General features: G+C 37.4%; 1 gene segment (V, D, J or C); it reads right to left on the bottom strand.

Moving 5' to 3' along the window:
• The window catches only part of LOC129494330 (T cell receptor gamma constant 2-like), a 42,626-nt gene that overhangs the window by 10,931 nt on the left and 12,265 nt on the right, over positions 1-19,430 (bottom strand). The window contains 2 exon segments of the C gene segment in view: positions 136-465; positions 4,907-4,966. Of these exon segments, the coding sequence occupies positions 136-465; positions 4,907-4,966 (390 nt within the window).

Raw genomic sequence — 19,430 nt, 5'->3', positions numbered from 1 at the left:
TGCACCATGAAAGGCAACAACATTAGATAAAAATTTCTAATTGCTTGTTTTCATTAATACTTGACAGAAAAAATAGGGTTTTCTCTTTGAAACAAAGGGTCCTGGGAGGTTATATTCCTATTTGTATGTACATACCTTCATTTATCGAAGGAAAAAGAATCTCTTGATTAATCCCTCCTCTATCACTCTCGTGGTTGACAATACATTTGTATTCTTTATCCTTGGGCAGTCCAGTCACGGTCAGCCAGCTGAATTTCATGTATGTGTCCTTAGTCTTCATAGTGTTTCCCTGCTGGGATTGCAGAACTGTTTCGTCATTCTTTTCTTTCCAATCTACCTTGATAATTTCAGGAAAAAAATCCTCAAGAAGACAAAGATATGTTCCAGCCTCATGGATTTTTATCTCAGAAATTGAAGGAAGAAAAACTGTGGGCTTGGGGGAAGTGTCTTCATTGGCACTTTTATCTGGGAAAAAAATGGAATAACAATAAAAACATAATGAGAGAAACACAAACATTTTGTGGTTTGGAACCACCCAGCACATAGTAAAAGGAAGGAAATATTGCTGTAGAATTAGTGTGTCATGGCCCTTCATCCACAGTGGTTTATGACATACTTAGTTTCCACAGGAAAAGAGGTTCTAGTATGTAACTTGCCCAAAGTCATAGCTATTAAGTGAAAGAGTCCCGACCATAACGTGGAATATTTTGAAACAATATACAGTCACTCGTTTGAATGGGAATCTATCGAGTTGATCTTTTAGTTACAAATATGGATCTCATACCCTCTTCTGAGTACTGGAATTCTTCACCTTGACTTCTGATTTTATAGAACATCTCATTCTTGCATCTGAACCACTGCAGGATTTTGTGTAAGGCAAAGTGTATTGCTTCACCTCCAAATTATTTACAATGCCTTAAATTTAGAAACAAAATGTCAATATTTCCAAAACTTCTCTTTAAAAAAATTTACTGATTATTTTCAAAAATGTTCTTAGAACCCTAAACAAGTAATGCACTGGTCAGATTTTTGTTCTGCTTTAGGAAATGTTCACTAAAAGTACTTTTTATATTGGAATTTCATTTGAAGTTGTAGCCTGAGTGAGAAGACACTGTATTTTGAGCCTAAGCATCCCTCCTTAAATTTGAACCTGCCCTACAAGCCTGCTGAATTTGTCGTAGTACCCCTCAATTTTCTTTCATTTCAAATGCTGAATAAAATTATATGTCAAAAGTTATTGTCAGAGTTTCTTGCAGATGGGATCAGAACTTCCTTTACTAATAGGAATAAAGTATTGGGGATAGCAATTGGACCTATGTCAATCGAGCATCGAGATTCATTCCTTCATTTGATCCTCATTGAAAATATGTCTTTCACACACCAATTAATAGCGAATCACTTGTCTTATTTTATCCAATGACTTTTCAGTGTTCAGAAAACCAAAGGAAACCTAGTAAGGCCTAGTAACATGGGGTCAGTTCATGGAACTGCTTCACCTGTCTTGTCCAAAGCTAATGTCATATTTTTCCCACCAACATCACAATCTATGAGCATTCCAAGCTCTCAACAGTAATTTCTACCTCAAACTGACTTCCGTCCAGATCATGTCCAAAGTTTGGCTTCAAACTTCTACAGTTTTCCTTCATGATGGAATAACAAGATCAATGGCTGGTTGCCTGGTCCTCCAAATTTCCCTATTGTCACATTAGATCATTAGGCTGTTACCTGCCTGACCAGGTCTGCTGAAGGTCACCATCTATAAGTGACATTAAATGTCATGATGCCCATAGCAATGTTGCAATAATAGAATGAAATGCATTTATTTAAAGACCTTTTCATCCATTTTACAAATTGGATGTGGAAGGCAATGCCCACTGTATCACTTCACAGTCCTCCTAAAGGACTCATGCTTTGAAGTCTTTATCTCATTTTATGGTGGGAAAAACAAAACATATTTGAAAACTTGGTGTGCTTCATTTTAGCAGTTACTAAAAGGTTGTACTGCACTATGTTTTTCTCCTATCTTTGAACATTCTACCCTATGTTTCTATGTTTCTAGCCAGATACATGGGCCTTTTTTTCTTCTACTTTCCTTAGTGCTTTTGGTCTTCCATTTGTATCTCCAGGCCTAACTGTACTTGTGTATTTTATTTTAGGTCTTCTCAAGTAGATTTTGGAAATCAGAGGCATAAATAGACGAGAAATAGGTTGTGCATTAGAGCTTGTTTCTTTTTCTGTCCCAAAGCTTGATAGTTCAGTGAGGTCTACCTTGAAGGTGACATGAAAAGTGGTAGAAGATATTTGCAAATCACACTCTGCTATGTAAACAGAAAACATTCAGGATCAAACATGCGAAATGTCAGAGCATAAGATGAAGCTTTTGTTTATGCCTCATAAAACAGAGGTTGCCTTCTGTTTTAGTTTGAGCAATTTCTCATTTCTAAAGAAGCCCTTCTAATACTCTATTTTGCAACCATGACTCTTGGATAAGATATCAACCTGAAATACACTCATTTGAAGCTAATTATGGGGGTAATACTGGTAAAAAGACAATAAAGACTTTTAATAAGGATGGTAAATATTACTTGGGACTAAAGTCTCTATACTTTATGCTGATATTGTAAATATATAGAATGACAGAATGACTTATTTTGTAAGTGGATAACTATTTTTTCCGTAAAACATCTAGTGACATCATCATAAGGGTGTCACCAAACAGACACTCAGAGCTTAAGATGATTCAGAAATTTGCTCTAACGTACACATTTTATTTTTTTTTAATTTTACTTATTAATTCATGAGAGATGTAAACAGAGAGGCAGAGACACAGGCAGAAGGAGAAGCAGGCTCTCTGTGGGGAGCCTGATGTGGGACTCGATTCCAGGACCCTGGGATCATGACCTGAGCTGCAGGAAGATGCTCAGCCACTGAGCCACCCAGATGGCCTAACGTATACATTTTAGATACATGTGAGAAGTCTGAATAAAATTTTTATTGAAATAAGAGGGCAAAAAAAGTATTTCTTGAGTGATATTTGTAAAAAAATAATTTCTAATTTGTTCCTATATTCCAATGAAGATATAAAATACCAAACGCGAGTATTTGAAGGGTATCTAGGTGGCTCATTTGGTTAAGCATCTGCCTTTGGCTCAGCTCATGATCCCAGGGTCCTGAGATGGATCCCAGTGCCTTGGGCTTCATGCTCAGTGGAGTCCGCTTCTCCCTCTGCTCCTCCCCCCAGTTCATGCATGAGCTCACTCTCTCAAATTCCTCAAATAAACAAAAATTAAAATCTTTTTTAAGAAGGTGAATATTTGACCTGATATGTATATTACTGTAATTTTATATATTCAATATAAAAATTCTCCGTTGTTTACATTCAGACGTCTCCACTGAAAAGGGAGGGATCAACTTATGTTGATGCTAAGGATATATGTAGTAATACTTATTACGTTCTACTCATTTTTAGAAATATGTAACAATGAGTCTTAGAAATTGAAATTATTTTTCAAAAACTGATCAATTGTTCTAGAGTGACCTTTAGACGAGATCATAATTAATATATTTTTCTGTACTCCCGATTTAAAAAGAATTCCACCGAGTGATAATTAGAACTTGTAGAACTGACTTTTTTTAATGAATGACCATGTCCCAACCTATGCAGTAGCTATTTCCATATTTTATTTCATTGATCTCCACAACATGCACTTGAAATGGTTATTGCATTGACAGAATGAATGGATGGAAATATAGCAAATGTTAACAGAATAAGTGTGATTACAGAACATGAGAGATTCCTAACTCTGGGAAACAAACAAGGGGTAGTGGAAGGGGAGATGGGCTGGGGGATGGGGTGACTGGATGACGGGCACTGAGGGAGGCACTTGACAGGATGAGCCCTGGGTGTTATACAATACGTTGGCAAATTGAACTCCAATGAAAAAAATAAGTGTCATTACAAATTTCAATACTTTGTTTTTTTCTTTTTTCCAATTTTTCCCTAAGAAGCATGTATTAGTTTCATATTTTTAAGAAAGCAATTACCAGTGAATCAAAATTTATTTGCTGAAGGATATTTATAGAGAAAGCAATAGACCCAAAAGTCCGTAGTCCACATTTTTCTCTGAACCACCCTCTCCTTAAAAGTATTTTTTTCAATCTTGTGAGTTACATCTGTCAAATTTTTAATTAGATTGTTAGAATTTATATTGCAGTCAGTTGGAAAAAAGGAGACCAGAAAGTTGCTTTTCAATTATGAATTCATGTGGACCTATGATCACAACCACTAAAGGCATAAAAATATATTATTTCTTCTACTTTTCCAGGGTTTCACCAACCTTGTGAAAAGACTTTGAAAATGTTTATTGGAATAGATTCTATAAGGTAGCAACAGCCCAGTGAAATATTGTCCCTCATCCTGGCAAAATTTCATCCCTAAGGCTAATGAAGATGAGCAAATTTACTAGACTGAATTTGGAAAAAACAAACCCAGCTTATGACACTCTCAGAGATGTTTGTGCAGTTAAATATGTCGATACCTTATACGAATCCCCTATAGACAAAATTGCAAGTTCATCAATTTTGTCTTATTTTTCTCCACTGGTTATTTTTGGAATCAAATAAATAAGACACACAAATTTTCATAAAAATCTTTCAAAGCAGATATTGCTAATGGACCCCTTGGGGGACCACCATTGCTCTAGCTACTTAGCTCCCTGTTAATACCCTCCAAGCTAGCTTAGTCATCAACTACCCCCAGGACTGGGACAGAGTCGACCACCTCTCCCAGCATCTCACTGCTACTGATGACCAAACTGGGACCAAATCCTAGAATTCAGAGCCAGTACCAGCACCTAGTCTGCCTCCCCTCCCTACTTCGTACTGAAGAATTTTTTAAAAATTTTACCTGTAACCCTGAGAATTGTGCCAGGACCAACCCATTTGTTGTACCAGCCAGACCAGTAGCACTGTCTGAAAAGCTTTTACAGAAATATTCCTTTCTGCCCCTTATAAAATTTGCCCATATTTTTCAATATTTATATAAATATATATAAATAGGCCAGCTAGCATTAAATAAAGATGAATTTCAAGCAAAATCACATTAGATAGGAATGTAGTGAAGAATGGATGAACCGATCCCTCTCTGCTTGGGCAGTTTGGGTCTGTCTTTACCATCTCACTCACAGGTATTGGACAGTCTGATTTTACCGATTCTCATCATTTCCTGAAACATCTGAATCTTTTTTCTTAAAAGGTTTTCATGTATCATATCAGTTCTTTTCCTAGAGTGTAATTTACACTTACTACTTCTATGATTTTAACAGAAGGACAAAAATAGAAGCAATATATTTTAATATTTACTATATGAAATTTCAATATTTTATAGGAATTTTTTATTTCTACACATTGAAGGTTGGATATCTGGTTTGATTATAAGGTAAGTTCTTTCCAGAATTTAGTCCTCACTGATAGGAGGTCGAATGTGTTGTTAGGGAATGTGAAATATTAATGATGATCTCTTAACTTATATCTTCTGAAAGACTGTTCCTTTGAACTTGAAATTACCCTCACAAGTTCCAGGGCATTGATTTAAAATCCTGTGCTGCTCATCAAACGATCCTATTTGTTTTGGTCTTTCTGCAGTTGTCCAGCATGAGTGGGAAGGCTGCTCTGAGTTACACAGCTAGTCCTGCATAACTCCTCCCGTTCTTCTGCCAACTTTGATAGTCCTTTTTTTTTTTTTTTTTAGAAATACCTTAAGTATCATATTGTTAGAATTTAATAAATACATATTCAACATGACTTACTTAATGTCTTGGGAGGGAGGAGAGGCAATTTTGGTGCTGTGATTAGAAGCAGAATCATTGTTTTCTGCATGAGGAGTAAAACAAATTATGAGCTATTACTAGTTAAACATTCAACTACATAGTCTATTTAGAAGGTCAGACTACAAAAGAGTGTAGATTTAGAATAAAGTTATGGCTGACTGTTTCTAATAGCATTTAGTGGTATAAACCATGCCCTTTGGAACAAATATCTATTGAGTCCCAAACTTTGCCATAGTAACTAGTCATGTGAATTTAGGCAAATAGTTGAACTCTCTAAGCCTCTATTTCTCCATCAGTGAAATTGGAATAAGAAAATCCTCTACAACATTCTTAAGGATTGAAATAATGTACAGAAACAGAGGTATTTGATTCTCAGTAAATGTTAGCTAAGGTATTATTGTCTTTAATCAAATGGTTTGGGGCGTCTTTATCAAATTTTTCACTAAACATATATAAAGATTTTATAAGAAATATGTATTTACTATATAAATTAAGAAAGCAAAAGAGCTCATGAATCCCACATTCTGTGTCTCTGTCAGCCACTGGCCAAAAAACATGGCTCAATCAGGCCACAATCTAGAATACATACCCACTAGACTACAAGCTTATGAGTGTTGGGACTACATGTTGTGCAACCATGTCCTTCTAGTGTCCAGCATAGAAACTGTCTTCAATAACTGTTTAATGAAACAATAAATGAACAAATGAGGATGTAAACCATGTAGACAGACTCTCTTCATGGATTCTGGGTCTGAAATGGTTCACTGAGCTCACAAATTCCATTAAACTGGTCCATCTCAAGGCAATATCACAATATTCACAATAGCACAAATTGTGATTACTCTCAGCTGACCTACTAAGAAGCTAGAGTCATAAAAATATGTTGATTTATGTTCTATAGTCATCCACTGCTCCATAGTCATTCAGTGTAAGAGCTAAATTTTTGCACTGCTCTTAAAGATGAGATCTAAAGCAGTCATACCTGTTTTGCAGGTAACAAGAAAAAGGAGTACAATTTGCCAAGAGAAGAGCACTATTAATACTAGAGCTAGTTCATCAAAGTGTTTCTCACTGAAAAGACCATCTAAAAGAAAACCACCTTGAACCAAGACTTACACAAATAGTTCACAGACACAGTCCTAGAAAGATCTTAAATTCAAGTCTGCATCTGTACTGTTGTGTGTATATTTCCTAAAAGCAGAATTTCAATCTTCTTGCAGCAGGGAAGTAAAAAAACTTTATGCTCAAGTGTTTTTATCACCATACAAAGTGGCCATTACCTGCAAAATTGTTGTCCATATGCTGAGAAGATCCTACATTGTTTTTTTAAAACACATCTATCAATTCTTCATTTACAGGATCAAAAAAGAACAAAGTTACTTACAAGGAGGAGTTACTATAAGCCTAGTACCTTCTGTAAATATCTTGATCCAGCCCGGTTAGAGGTTAGCACACTGGTTAGAGTGTCTACAAAAACATCAACGTTCTCCGGAGCTTCATGGGAGGACCAGAAGGTAGAAACCTTGCACTGGCAATTTGATCCTTTGAGGTCATTGAAAGTAAGGTTCATGACAGCTGATATTATATAAGTCTTCCTCAGATTAATTGAACCAAGTGTCTGTTTTGATGGGGGCAGTAAACACAGAAAAGTGTTGATAGAAAATGGGGACAATGGGAGCAAATAAAAAGAAAGAGAGAGAGATAAAGAGGGGGAGGAAAAGGAGGAGAAAGAGAAGAAAGAAAAGGAAGGAGAAAAATATGAAAATAAGAAAAGGAAGCAAAGAAAGGAAAGGAAGAAAAAGAAGTGATAGGGACGGAGTGATCAAACAACGACTTTTCTAAATTACCAAGAAAGTGTTCAGAGACTTAAGATATTTTGATTTCCAGGTGTTCAAGTGTGTGAAATTGCTCAGAAATGCATCAAAGGAAAAGCCCTTTTGTTCTCACAAACGCCAGGCCTGTTATGTCAGCAATGTGGGATTGCATTTCAGAAAGAGGATATACATTAGTAACTGAAAAAATGATCATGCCAACAGAAACATACTGCAGAAATGTGAATAATGGTCTCCATCTCCATTTTTCAGTATGCCACTTTAACCATTTGGAAACCCTAATATATACCAGGCAAAGCATAAAAATGAGAAAATAATTCCTTGATGAAAATATTTTCCTGGAATGAAAAGAAATTCTAACTCTTGTAGAAAAATAGATTCCTCATTAAAACCGAAATTAGAAAACAAACCCAGTTCTCTGATTTGTTTCAACAGAAGCTTCTTGGAAGCTATTCCATGAACTTTGGAAATGTAGAGCCCTGCCTCTGTGGATATCCAGCTTTGGACAAGGCATTTGGATCCCTGGCTCCCTACATCCCCATTTGCGGAGTGGGCATGGGCTATGTATGTCCAAAGGCCCTTCCCGATGCAACAGCTAATGATTCTGTAATTGAGAGCAGGAAAGGCTCTGCCGTGGTTTCTCAAGTGAGAAAAGAGTTCGGGGTTAGTAATGGAGAAGGTATTCTTACAGGTCCCTTCTGATTTCATGCATGACCTTGTGAGATCCCAGCAGCCTCCGTAGCAGGTGGATTCATCAAACTTGATGACATTGAGGATCATCACTTACAAGACTCCGTTGTCTTTCTTATTCCTTGTTCAAGCAGGAATTGGGCTAGTATTGCTTGTAATCTTGGATGAGCCATCCAGGATTTATTTCAAAGGCTCTCCCATTTTTTATCGATACTGCTGCACAATGACCATCTCCAGGGAAACCCTCGAGAGCCTGCAACCTATCTGCAAGCTTCTGTCTGCTGTTCTGGTGAAGGAGACTTGATCCTTAGAGAATCTCAGCTTGCTATCTTTATTTGAAAGCCAAAGGAGAGAAATCAGAGATGCTTGAACAAGTTGACAGTCGGCATAAAAACAGTGAACAGACAAGAAATGAGTATAGTCAACCAAGAAACTCAAGTGAAAAACAATTGTACATCCATGGATTTGGCATTGCCCCTGACTGGTCAGAATTTTCTCCAAGAGGGGGCATGAATGAGGACTGGGGAGGCAGTGGCAGGCCTTGTTCTTCAGAGGCAAAGCAGGGGAGGAAGTTTGCTTTAGAAACAAGAAAAGAGGGTAACCTGGGTGGCTCAGAGGTTGAGCATCTGCCTTTTGCTCAGGTCAGGATCCCAGGGTCCTGAGACCGAGTCCAACTTCAGGCTCCCCACAGGGACCCTTCTTCTCCCTCTGCCTGTGTCTCCGTCCCTTTCTGTCTCTCATGAATATATAAATAAAATCTTTTAAAAAAAGGAAGCAAGGAAAGATTGTTCATTGTTATTTTTATTATGTTTTCAGTGTAAAAAATTACCAGATTCCTAAAAAGCCTCACCCAAACATCCATGTTATAATCATTCCAGGTTATCTCCCTTTGGAGGGCAACACCTTCACATTTTTCCTTTAGGTTTTGTTTCAAACATACCTATCCTGGGACACCTGGGTGGCCTAGTGGTTGAGCATCAGCCTTCAGTTCATGGCATGATGCTGGGTTCCCAGGATCCAGTCCCGCATTGGGACCCCCACAGGGAACCTGCTTCTCCCTCTCCCTATGTCTCTGCCTGTCTATGTGTGTCTCTCAGGAAAAAAATTTTAAAAATCTTAAAAAGCAACCAACAAGCACACCAAGGATAGGTGTATCCTTAAGGTATTTTTCTCTTTCAGATATAGATTTTTCACTGTAGTTGGCAAGAGTGTAGGGAGTTAAGGCTATCATGAAAATTGGAAGAAAAGACTTATTACAGTATATAATGAGATAATAATCCCACAACTTTATGCAGAAATAAGATACATTTTATAGATCAGTAGTTTGAAGAAAGTTCACAAATTTGGGGGGATGTTAACAATTCCTGTACTTTTTGATTTAGATGCTCTGACATTACTATGCTCTCTTGTGAATGAAGAACACTCTTGGAGGAAAACAATCTTTTATTTTATTATCCCGGACTCTTTTCCTATTCACAATTCTTAGGTTTGTAAATACAGCAAATCTTACTGTTATTTAGAGGACAAAGTAAGATGTGACTTCCCAAGAATCCCTGAGTTCCTGTGTTAGCTGAGGTGGTTCAGTAAGGCAGGTTAGTTGTAATGGGAAAGTGTTGACCCTGTGCTAGAACTGTCCTGTATGGAAACTCCTTCAGTCCCCAGAAACCATATGAGCAAGATTTAGTGACTTTCCTGGATGGTGGTGTCAGTGAAGTGGCTGAGCAGATATTCAAACCTAGGTTTATATCACTCCAAAGGCTTTGTAGCTTCCAACATTCATTCATTTGCTGAAAGTCAGCACCCCATTGCTCACACTGGTATAAATTCCTTCCCAGGAAGCTTTCATTGGTGAAGAGTTAGAGAAAATTCACACTTCCAAAGCCAGCCTAGAGGTAAGGATAGAAGATAAAGTGACGTTGGATCATTTGGGCTTGGATTAAGTAGTGAGGAGTAAGACTGGACTAGAAATTCATTGTTGCAATGTTATCAGGGTTCAAATTTGCTGTTGTCAAAGTTCAGACATTCAAAAATCTTCCAGTTCCACTTTGTCTCTTTTATTTATTTTGTTTTATTTTATTTTGTTGTTTTATTTTATTTTATTTTATTTTATTTTATTTTATTTTATTTTATTTTATTTTATTTTATTTTATTTTATTTTATTTTGTTTTAGAGTCTTCTTCTGCTCCCTAGAGGAAGTCTGCCTCTTGGGACTCTCTCTGATCTATTCCGCTATTACTTTTATTCAAGGTTTGCCAGCATGGTAGTGAAAGGCCAGGGAAGGAAACATCCTCTGATATTTCTCTTAATCTCAATTTTAAGCTGATACAGTGGAATTGGAATTGACTCTTAAGGATGTGGCCTTCACAAGTATCCTGCCTGTTTTCCAGAAGTGGAATATTTTCTTTTTTTTTAAGATTTTATTTATTTATTCATGAGACACACACACACACAGAGAGAGAGAGAGAGAGAGAGAGAGAGGAAGAGACACAGGCAGAGGGAGAAGCAGGCTCCATGCAGGGAGCCTGACTTGGGACTCGATCCTAGGACTCCAGGATCACGTCCAGGCCTAAGGCAGGCGCTAAACCACTGAGCCACCCAGGGATCCCAAAGAAGTGCAATATTTTCAATCTTTGTCTCCTCTCCCAGCTGCAGGAGGTACCCAACTACTTCAGGCAGTGGTTTGATGCCCATCCAAATGCACTGGAAATCTTGTTATTTTCGGACTTAGCATAGATGTGTGAGGCACAGCTCCAGTGGTCGCCTCCTTTGCCTTCCCTCAACTGCAGTGGGATTCCACTAGTGCCCTCCCTGATATGAAGTCTCTTTTTCCTGCAGTGGTGATGGGATAGATTCAGCTGGGTGGAGTTTAGCCATATTTGTTGTTCCCCTCTGCAGCATCAAGGGGGAAGCTCTCTCTGGATTGTCCCTGATAGTACTTGCAATAATTTTGTGAGGATTCAAGAGAAGATGCTTAAAACTACTGGGAAACACTCTTTATATGGTTCCTAGGGGTTCACCCTCTCCCACTAGTCTACTGAGCTCTTATTATTTCATTAACAAATTCAACTTTAATCTATGACCAGGTGAATGTGTTTGACAGGATCTGTGCAAGATGAGTAAATGCTCACCTCCTGTTCCTCACTACAACTGCTTGTCTGCCTCTAGTTTTTGTATAATCACATAACCTGCAATGTCAATTCTATGATGGACTCAAACAAAGTTTAATATTTAATTCCTGCTATGTTGGATATTATTGTAAAATGGCAGCAGTGCCATTTCCAGCTCTCTCCATCTCTAAGCACATGCGATCCATCATTTATTCAACCAATCTCCTATATTTGGATGCACTTATGTAATTTTACATTTTGTAGTTACCCAATGAATACCTTGCGCATATATATTTTCATAGTGTTAAAATTCTGCCTTCAGAGCAAATTTCTGAAAGTGTTTTGGCTAGCTTGAAAAGTAAATGCATATTAACTTCTGTTAGGTATTTCCCAATTGCCCCACAAAATGGTATATTTTGCATCCTAACCAGATATGTATGAGTGCCTGTTTACTTTCATAGCATTGACAACAGAGAGTATTGTGAAACTTATATTCTTACCCGGCTTATGGCAAGTGAGATATGGTATCTCAGATTTAATTGAACTTTATGTCATACCAAGTGAAGTTCATCAACTTTTTATAAGTTTAAGACCTATGTATATATTTCTTGTCATGAACTGAATTTTATTGTTTTCTTTCCATTTTTCTTAGGATATGCTAAACGGTCTACTTCCATTTTTAAAATGCATTTTACTATTAGGCATAGTTCACCATTACATTTTATACAGGCTGTAAATATTTCCTTATGGTTTGTGATGTGTCCTTATCTTATACTGCTTTTTGCCATGCAAATTTTATTTTCATGTTCATGGAGTAAATTTTCTCAATATTTTCACTTATTATATCTTGAATTTTAGTTGTAAATCCAAACTCATTCCTTTATTCTTTTTGCACTGGAAATATTGTCAACTCTTTTCTACAAGGTTAGATAACAAATATTTTATTTAGGCTTTTGGTCCTAAGGTCCCCAACAGAGGGGAATCTTCACATCTGTCATCATACATAGTAGCAAAACAAAAACAAAAACAACAACAACAAAAAAAACAAAACAACAACAACAACAAAAAAGACAAAAACAGTCCTACGTAGTTAGGAAATGAATAGACATGGCTGCAATCCAGGAACAGCAGCAGGTGTTCTATTAGAATTGTGTGAAAGGATAAGTTGTCTGTTTTCATTTGTTTCCATTATTTAAAATAAAAAAGAAAATATCATGAGTTTTGTTTCACATTTTGTCATATTAGGTTCAAAAATGCCATAATAACCCATGTAAGCAAATATAAAGCTTTTAGAAAGCAGAATACATGCTCCAAACACTTGTAAGAATTTTTATGTATTATTTAAGTTTCTCCTCTCAACAGTTCTTTCAGGTAAATAAATTTATATTTTCCATTTTCAAATGAGGAAAATGAATCAAAGATATATTCAGCAACTTATCTAGAGTAAGACGTTTAGTATGGGGAGGATGGATATGTAACAAAGGGTCATTGACAACATACTGCAAAATAGGGAAACATAAACTAAAAATAAATGTAACTCAAAGTAGATCATTCTAGGGCACTAAGTCACAAACGTGTTCTTTAGAGGGCCAAATGATCAACATTTTTGGCTTTGTGGGTCTCTGATGAAACTACCCAACACTGTCTCTGTTGTGAAAAGCACATTCAGAAAATTTGTAAGCATGGTCAAGGTTGTGTTTCAATAAAACTTTATTTACAGAACTGGGGCTTGCCTGGCATGGGCAAATCTTGCAGACCCCCTGTTCTATGATAACTACTATTGCCATTATGGTTGATTGTAGCTTTTTGGTTTTTCTTTACTTCTGGGAGTTAAAGAGTACTAATATTTTTAGAAGGGAAAATACAAATAGATTACCATTTAAGTGTCATATATACAGTTATATTTACATTGTTATATAAATAATTTCATTATTAAATGTAAAAACTAAAAATTCTTGGCTGTCGAAGAGCTGGAAATACTGACTCCACTGTTGGATTTCCATCTTGATCACGTCCTCTCTTGGGGAACCATGTTCTGGGCCCCTCAGAGTTTAATATTCGCATCTTAGAAATGCCAATCATGGAACAAATCTGAGGGAATTTTCTCGAACCCTCACTTAACTTGTAAACATTCTGTATCATTCTTCCAAAACAAGGTTTTTAATGGCTACATAATATCTTGTCACATCTAAGCCACATAGGTAAGTTTGTCCTTTCCGACCAATTCACCCTTGTAGTGTTTCATGGTTGTCGTGTGTTGACAAGTCAGGGTGGCCCCATCTCCCCTGTGGCCAATTCAATCCATTCTACATTGCTCTTTGGAGGATTAAATAAAATAACTTGTGTAATATATTTAGCACAGAATCTGTGAGAACTTTAATCCCTCTTTTCATTCATTAATTTCTTAGAGGATTCATTATTCTCTGACCCCATATTTCATTAGGGTCTCCTTAATTTTGTGTCTTAGATGTCTTAGAGTATTGGTGAGGCCCTATTGAGACCCAGGCCCTCAGGTTCCACCTGCGGGGACCCACTCTACTTAGGAATCATGATGGACAGGGTATAGGACACAAGAACCTGCATTTGCCCCTGGGAAGGTCCTGAAACTATTGTGGCATGGATTCATTCTGTTTTCATGGAACCCTTACATTTGATAGCACCACACAATTCTTTTTTTGTTGTTATAAATTTATTTTTTATTGGTGTTCAATTTGTCAACATATAGCATAACACCCAGTGCTCATCCCATCAAGTGCCCACCTCAGGGCCCGTCACCCAGTCACCCCCACCCCCCGCCCACCTTCCCTTCCACCACCCCTAGTTCATTTCCCAGAGTTAGGAGTCTTTCATGCTCTGTATCCCTTTCTGATATTTCCCACTCATTTTTTTCTCCTTTCCCCTTTATTCCCTTTCACTATTTTTTTATATTCCCCAAATGAATGAGACCATATAATGCTTGTACCTAAAAGCATAAGATACCTAGGAATAAACCTAACCAAAAAGGTAAAGGATCTATACCCTAAAAACTATAGAACACTTCTGAAAGAAATTGAGGAAGAAACAAAGAGATGGAAAAATATTCCATGCTCATGGATTGGCAGAATTAATATTGTGAAAATGTCAATGCTACCCAGGGCAATTTACATGTTTAATGCAATCCCTATCAAAATACCATGCACTTTCTTCAGAGAGTTAGAACAAATTATTTTAAGATTTGTGTGGAATCAGAAAAGACCCCGAATAGCCAGGGGAATTTTAAAAAAGAAAACCATAGCTGGGGGCATCACAATGCCAGATTTCAGGTTGTACTACAAAGCTGTGCTCATCAAGACAGTGTGGTACTGGCACAATAACAAACACAGATCAATGGAACAGAATAGAGAATCCAGAAGTGGACCCTGAACTTTATGGTCAACTAATATTCGACAAAGGAGGAAAGACTATCCACTGGGAAAAAGACAGTCTCTTCAATAAATGGTGCTGGGAAAATTGGACATTCACATGCAGAAGAATGAAACTAGACCACTCTCTTTCACCATACACAAAGATAAACTCAAAATGGATGAAAGATCTAAATGTGAGACAAGATTCCATCAAAATCCTAGAGGAGAACACAGGCAACACCCTTTTTGAACTTGGCCACAGTAACTTCTTGTAAGATACATTCACGAAGGCAAAAGAAACAAAAGCAAAAATGAACTATTGGGACTTCATCAAGATAAGAAGCTTTTGCAAAGCAAAAGATACAGTCAACAAAACTCAAAGACAACCTACAGAATGGGAGAAGATATTTGCAAATGACCTATCAGATAAAGGGCTAGTTTCCAAGATCTATAAAGAACTTATTAAACTCAACACCAAAGAAACAAACAATCCAATCATGAAATGGGCAAAAGACATGAACAGAAATCTCACAGACGAAGACATAGACATGGCCAACAAGCACATGAGGAAATGCTCCGCATCAGTGGCCATCAGGGAAATACAAATCAAAACCACAATGAGATCCCACCTCACACCAGTGAGAATGGGGAAAATTAACAAGGCAGGAAACCACAAATGTTGGAGAGGATGCAGAGAAAAGGGAACCCTCTTACACTGTTGGTGGGAATGTGAACTGGTGCAGCCACTCTGGAAAACTGTGTGGGGGTTCCTCAAAGAGTTAAAAATAGACCTGCCCTACGACCCAGCAATTGCACTGTTGGGGATTTACCCCAAAGATACAGATGCAGTGAAACGCCAGGACACCTGCACCCCGATGTTTATAGCAACAACGTCCACAATAGCCAAACTGTGGAAGGAACCTTGGTGTCCATCGAAAGATGCATGGATAAAAGATGTGGTTTATATATACAGTGGAATATTCCTCAGCCATTAGAAACGACAAATACCCACCATTTGCTTCGATGTGGATGGAACTGGAGGGTATTATGCTGAGTGAAGTAAGTCAATCGAGAAGGACAAACAGTGTAGAAGGCACCACCTGATTCTTAGAATGAGAAATAGAATGAAGCTGTTGTCATGATATCAGGCACCAGAAATGAACTGCAGGCATGGTGATTATGTGTTCAGATACCCAGGTTGTCAAAGTTTCAAGCTTTTCAACATCTGAAAGTGAACTCTAAGGAGGTGAGGGAGGAGGTTTTGTTTTTTTTGTTTTTTTTTTGAGGAGGTTTTGTAATTTCACCCATTACTTGTGTGTCCATCTATTTTGAAACCTGGTGACCATCAGGTACTAATTATAGGATTTTATTCTCAATCATGATTTTTAATTTGTTAATTTGTGAAAGGACTTTGCAAACTTGTCTTTACAGATAAAGAGAGCATACGTTATTCTTCTTTTAATCAACTGAATCATATAGACATTTTTAGTTTTCTTTACAGAATCCTGAGAACAATGTCTTAGAAGCATAACCACCATGTTGCAGCCACCTGATGTCCTCCAGGGCCTGTTTCAATCAGTAATGGTTTTTTTGTTCCTAGTATTGACCCTGAATGTGGAGTGAGAGTGATGCATACAGGATTTACACACCTTGGTTTCTCCATTACCCACATAGCTGCCATTTATGTAGGGATAAAGCAATCTGTAGATTCCTTCAGTCTGGCCACAGAATGGTAATCAATGCATGGAATTTTTATGTTTGACAGATCATTCTACTTCTGAAAAAAATGTAATATCCATGAATAAAATTATAAAGTAGTAATAAGGAATAATTATGTAATCTGTATATCCCTTTTCTCTCTTTCTTTGCACTATTCAGGCACTAGAAATCCCTCTCTACAGTGCATTAACAGACAAATGGATATTCCTTTGAACCATTCCTTCTGTATTTTCAGAGGTCCCAGACAGTCTAATTTAGTGGGAACTGGTCACACTGCTTTACTTTGTACCATAATTGCTGATAACCCATGGGGCCCACTGTGCGAACAGGATCTGCAATGTCTCCCTGCAAAACTCAAGAAATACTGCAGAGGGAGAGTCTCAGGCTGAGCACCCAGCTGTGTAGCCTCTGTGGTTGCCCATATTGAGTAGAATGTGGGTGGGCCAGACCTGAAGATAGTTCTTGTGCAGCTTCTATGGGCAACTCTAAGGCTGTGGATACAAATCCAGCAGCCACAGTAGTTCACAGCCTCATGTTGTTTCCTTAAGATATTTATTGTCAAGGTTGACATGGAAGCTTATGGTTCTTCCCACTTAAGTGACCGTAAGGAAGCTTTGTTGAGAAAATTTTAGATATTTTATCCCTTATCTGGTATCTGTCAGTACCAGTGAATGGCTCCTTTGTTAATGTCCTAAGGGAAACCTTTCATGATACGTGGGCACGCTCATCTCTTGATCTAGAAAATGATATTTCAGGTGTTCCATCTTTATCCGCCCAAGGCCAACTGCAAACAACGAAGAGAAATTCACATGAGCAAATGATATGGAAAAAGGCAACAAGAAAGAATTTCCTGAGTCTCTTCTGTAGACTGAAGTGCCTGGGGGACAGCTCACAAGCCCAGAGGGTTGAGAAGATGACTACTTCCAGAAGTGGCATTTTTCTGGCTTGGCAGGCTCTCCAGCAATAAGGTAAGAAGTGAGGTGCCTGTTAACAAGACTTGTCAGGACAGCTGCAGAAGGGCGGGACTGGTTCAGGTTCTTAGAAGAAGTGGTGGCTTAGATAGTTCCCTAGAGTTCTTCTAGATCTGTCACAGATCTGAGCAAGTCTAGGGCTTTCTGTGTCCCATGAGTGCTGGGCAGATGGGGTAAGAGGATTCTCAATCTGAAAATAAATTCCTGGTAAACGTATCTGTATGGGGTGAGTCAGGACATTTCTCAAACCCACTCACACATTCACATACTACAGGAATCCCATACTACGGAAACACTGCTCAGTAATATGAGGACAGGTCTGCTGGATTCAGCCCATATGTCTGTGTGTCTCTGATTTTCTGTTATTGGGGACTCAGATGGGAAACCTGACTCTACTCTTCTGTCAGCACAACAGAACAAAAATCAGACTCTGAAATATCTGTTTGACAGTACTGACAATGCCATGTGCACAAGAACTGGAGGTCATTTGGTTTTTGTTTGTTTGTTTTTTAAAAGTAGACTGAAATGTCATGAGCAAATAGGGCTCAAAGATCAAATTTCATTTATAATCAGGTTCTTCCAAGAAAGGAGTAGACCACAGCTGCTAGGGATACATGGGTCAGAGCAGTCTCTGGAAACCAGCTTCCATTCACCCTGAGCCTTGCAACTGCCTCATGAGCATGATGTCATATGTAGGATCACTTTCAAAGCAATGTTATGAGTATTATGTAATGATTCACTTTACAATTATTAGACATGTAATGTGCATTGTGGACTTGAATTATTTTTTACTACTCTCACAGTCCCATGTGATTCCTGTTATGGTTAATCTCCATTTTACAAATAAGGATGGTGGCAGTGAGACATAACTCATGAAAAGACACCCATTCGGTAAATATGACAACATGTATAAATAACGTAAAGAAAATCCACGTAAAATGAGATATAAAAATGATGATACAAGGCACCTATGTATTTTACTTTGAATTTTCTCTATGTATTTGTGACTAAAATTAGGATTGCTTGGTATTTTATATATAAATATATATTTTAAGTGAGATGTGCATATTTGAAACATTCTCTTCTTTTGGTTAAATTATTACTGTGAGCAATATTCTAGGTATTTAAATGATCTATGAGAATAGTATTTTTCCTGAATATATATAATAATCAGCTTCCTCTACCATTTAGCCTATTTAGTTAACTTCATCTATTGAAAATTTATCAGGATCTTGCCAACTTTTCGTGAAAAATCAATACTAATGGCCTATGAAAATTAACACCTCCTTATATTACTTACCCCTTTGGATGTGAACTGAGGTATTTAATCTTTTTTTGTCCCAGGTTTTACATCTATGACTGATGAAAGAAATATCTATCAAAATTGACAAAGTTACATTATCAGTTCAAAAATGAGAATGAACATAAAATATATGCACCTGATAAATGATAATTAACATAAATTAGATTTTGTGCATGGCAGTATTATGCCCTTTCTAAAGTTCTCAAGGTGTATTTTTATTATTATTGAAAAGGAAGAAAAAATGACTTTCTGAAATACTTTCATTGTAAAAATTCTTGTTCCTACTTTTATTTTAAATGTATAAAATCAATAAATAAGTAAGGAAGAGAAGCCCATCCTGTCTGACAAATGGTATCTTAAAACTTGAATATTTCTTTTCATATTCTTTCTTTCACTAAGAAGGACATGGATGTAGTTGAGATATAATGTAGGATTATTAACTTTAATATTTTTTCATTTTTGAGGTAAACATTTTCCCTTTTATTAATCAATCTTAAAATGCTGGTTTAGGGGATCCCTGGGTGGCGCAGCGGTTTGGCGCCTGCCTTTGGCCCAGGGCGCAATCCTGGAGACCCGGGATCGAATCCCACGTCGGGC

The sequence above is a fragment of the Nyctereutes procyonoides genome, unplaced genomic scaffold (genome assembly GCF_905146905.1).
Source record: "Nyctereutes procyonoides isolate TBG_1078 unplaced genomic scaffold, NYPRO_anot_genome, whole genome shotgun sequence".
Classification (NCBI taxonomy): domain Eukaryota; kingdom Metazoa; phylum Chordata; class Mammalia; order Carnivora; family Canidae; genus Nyctereutes; species Nyctereutes procyonoides.
This window is presented reverse-complemented; position numbering and strand designations above follow the sequence as displayed.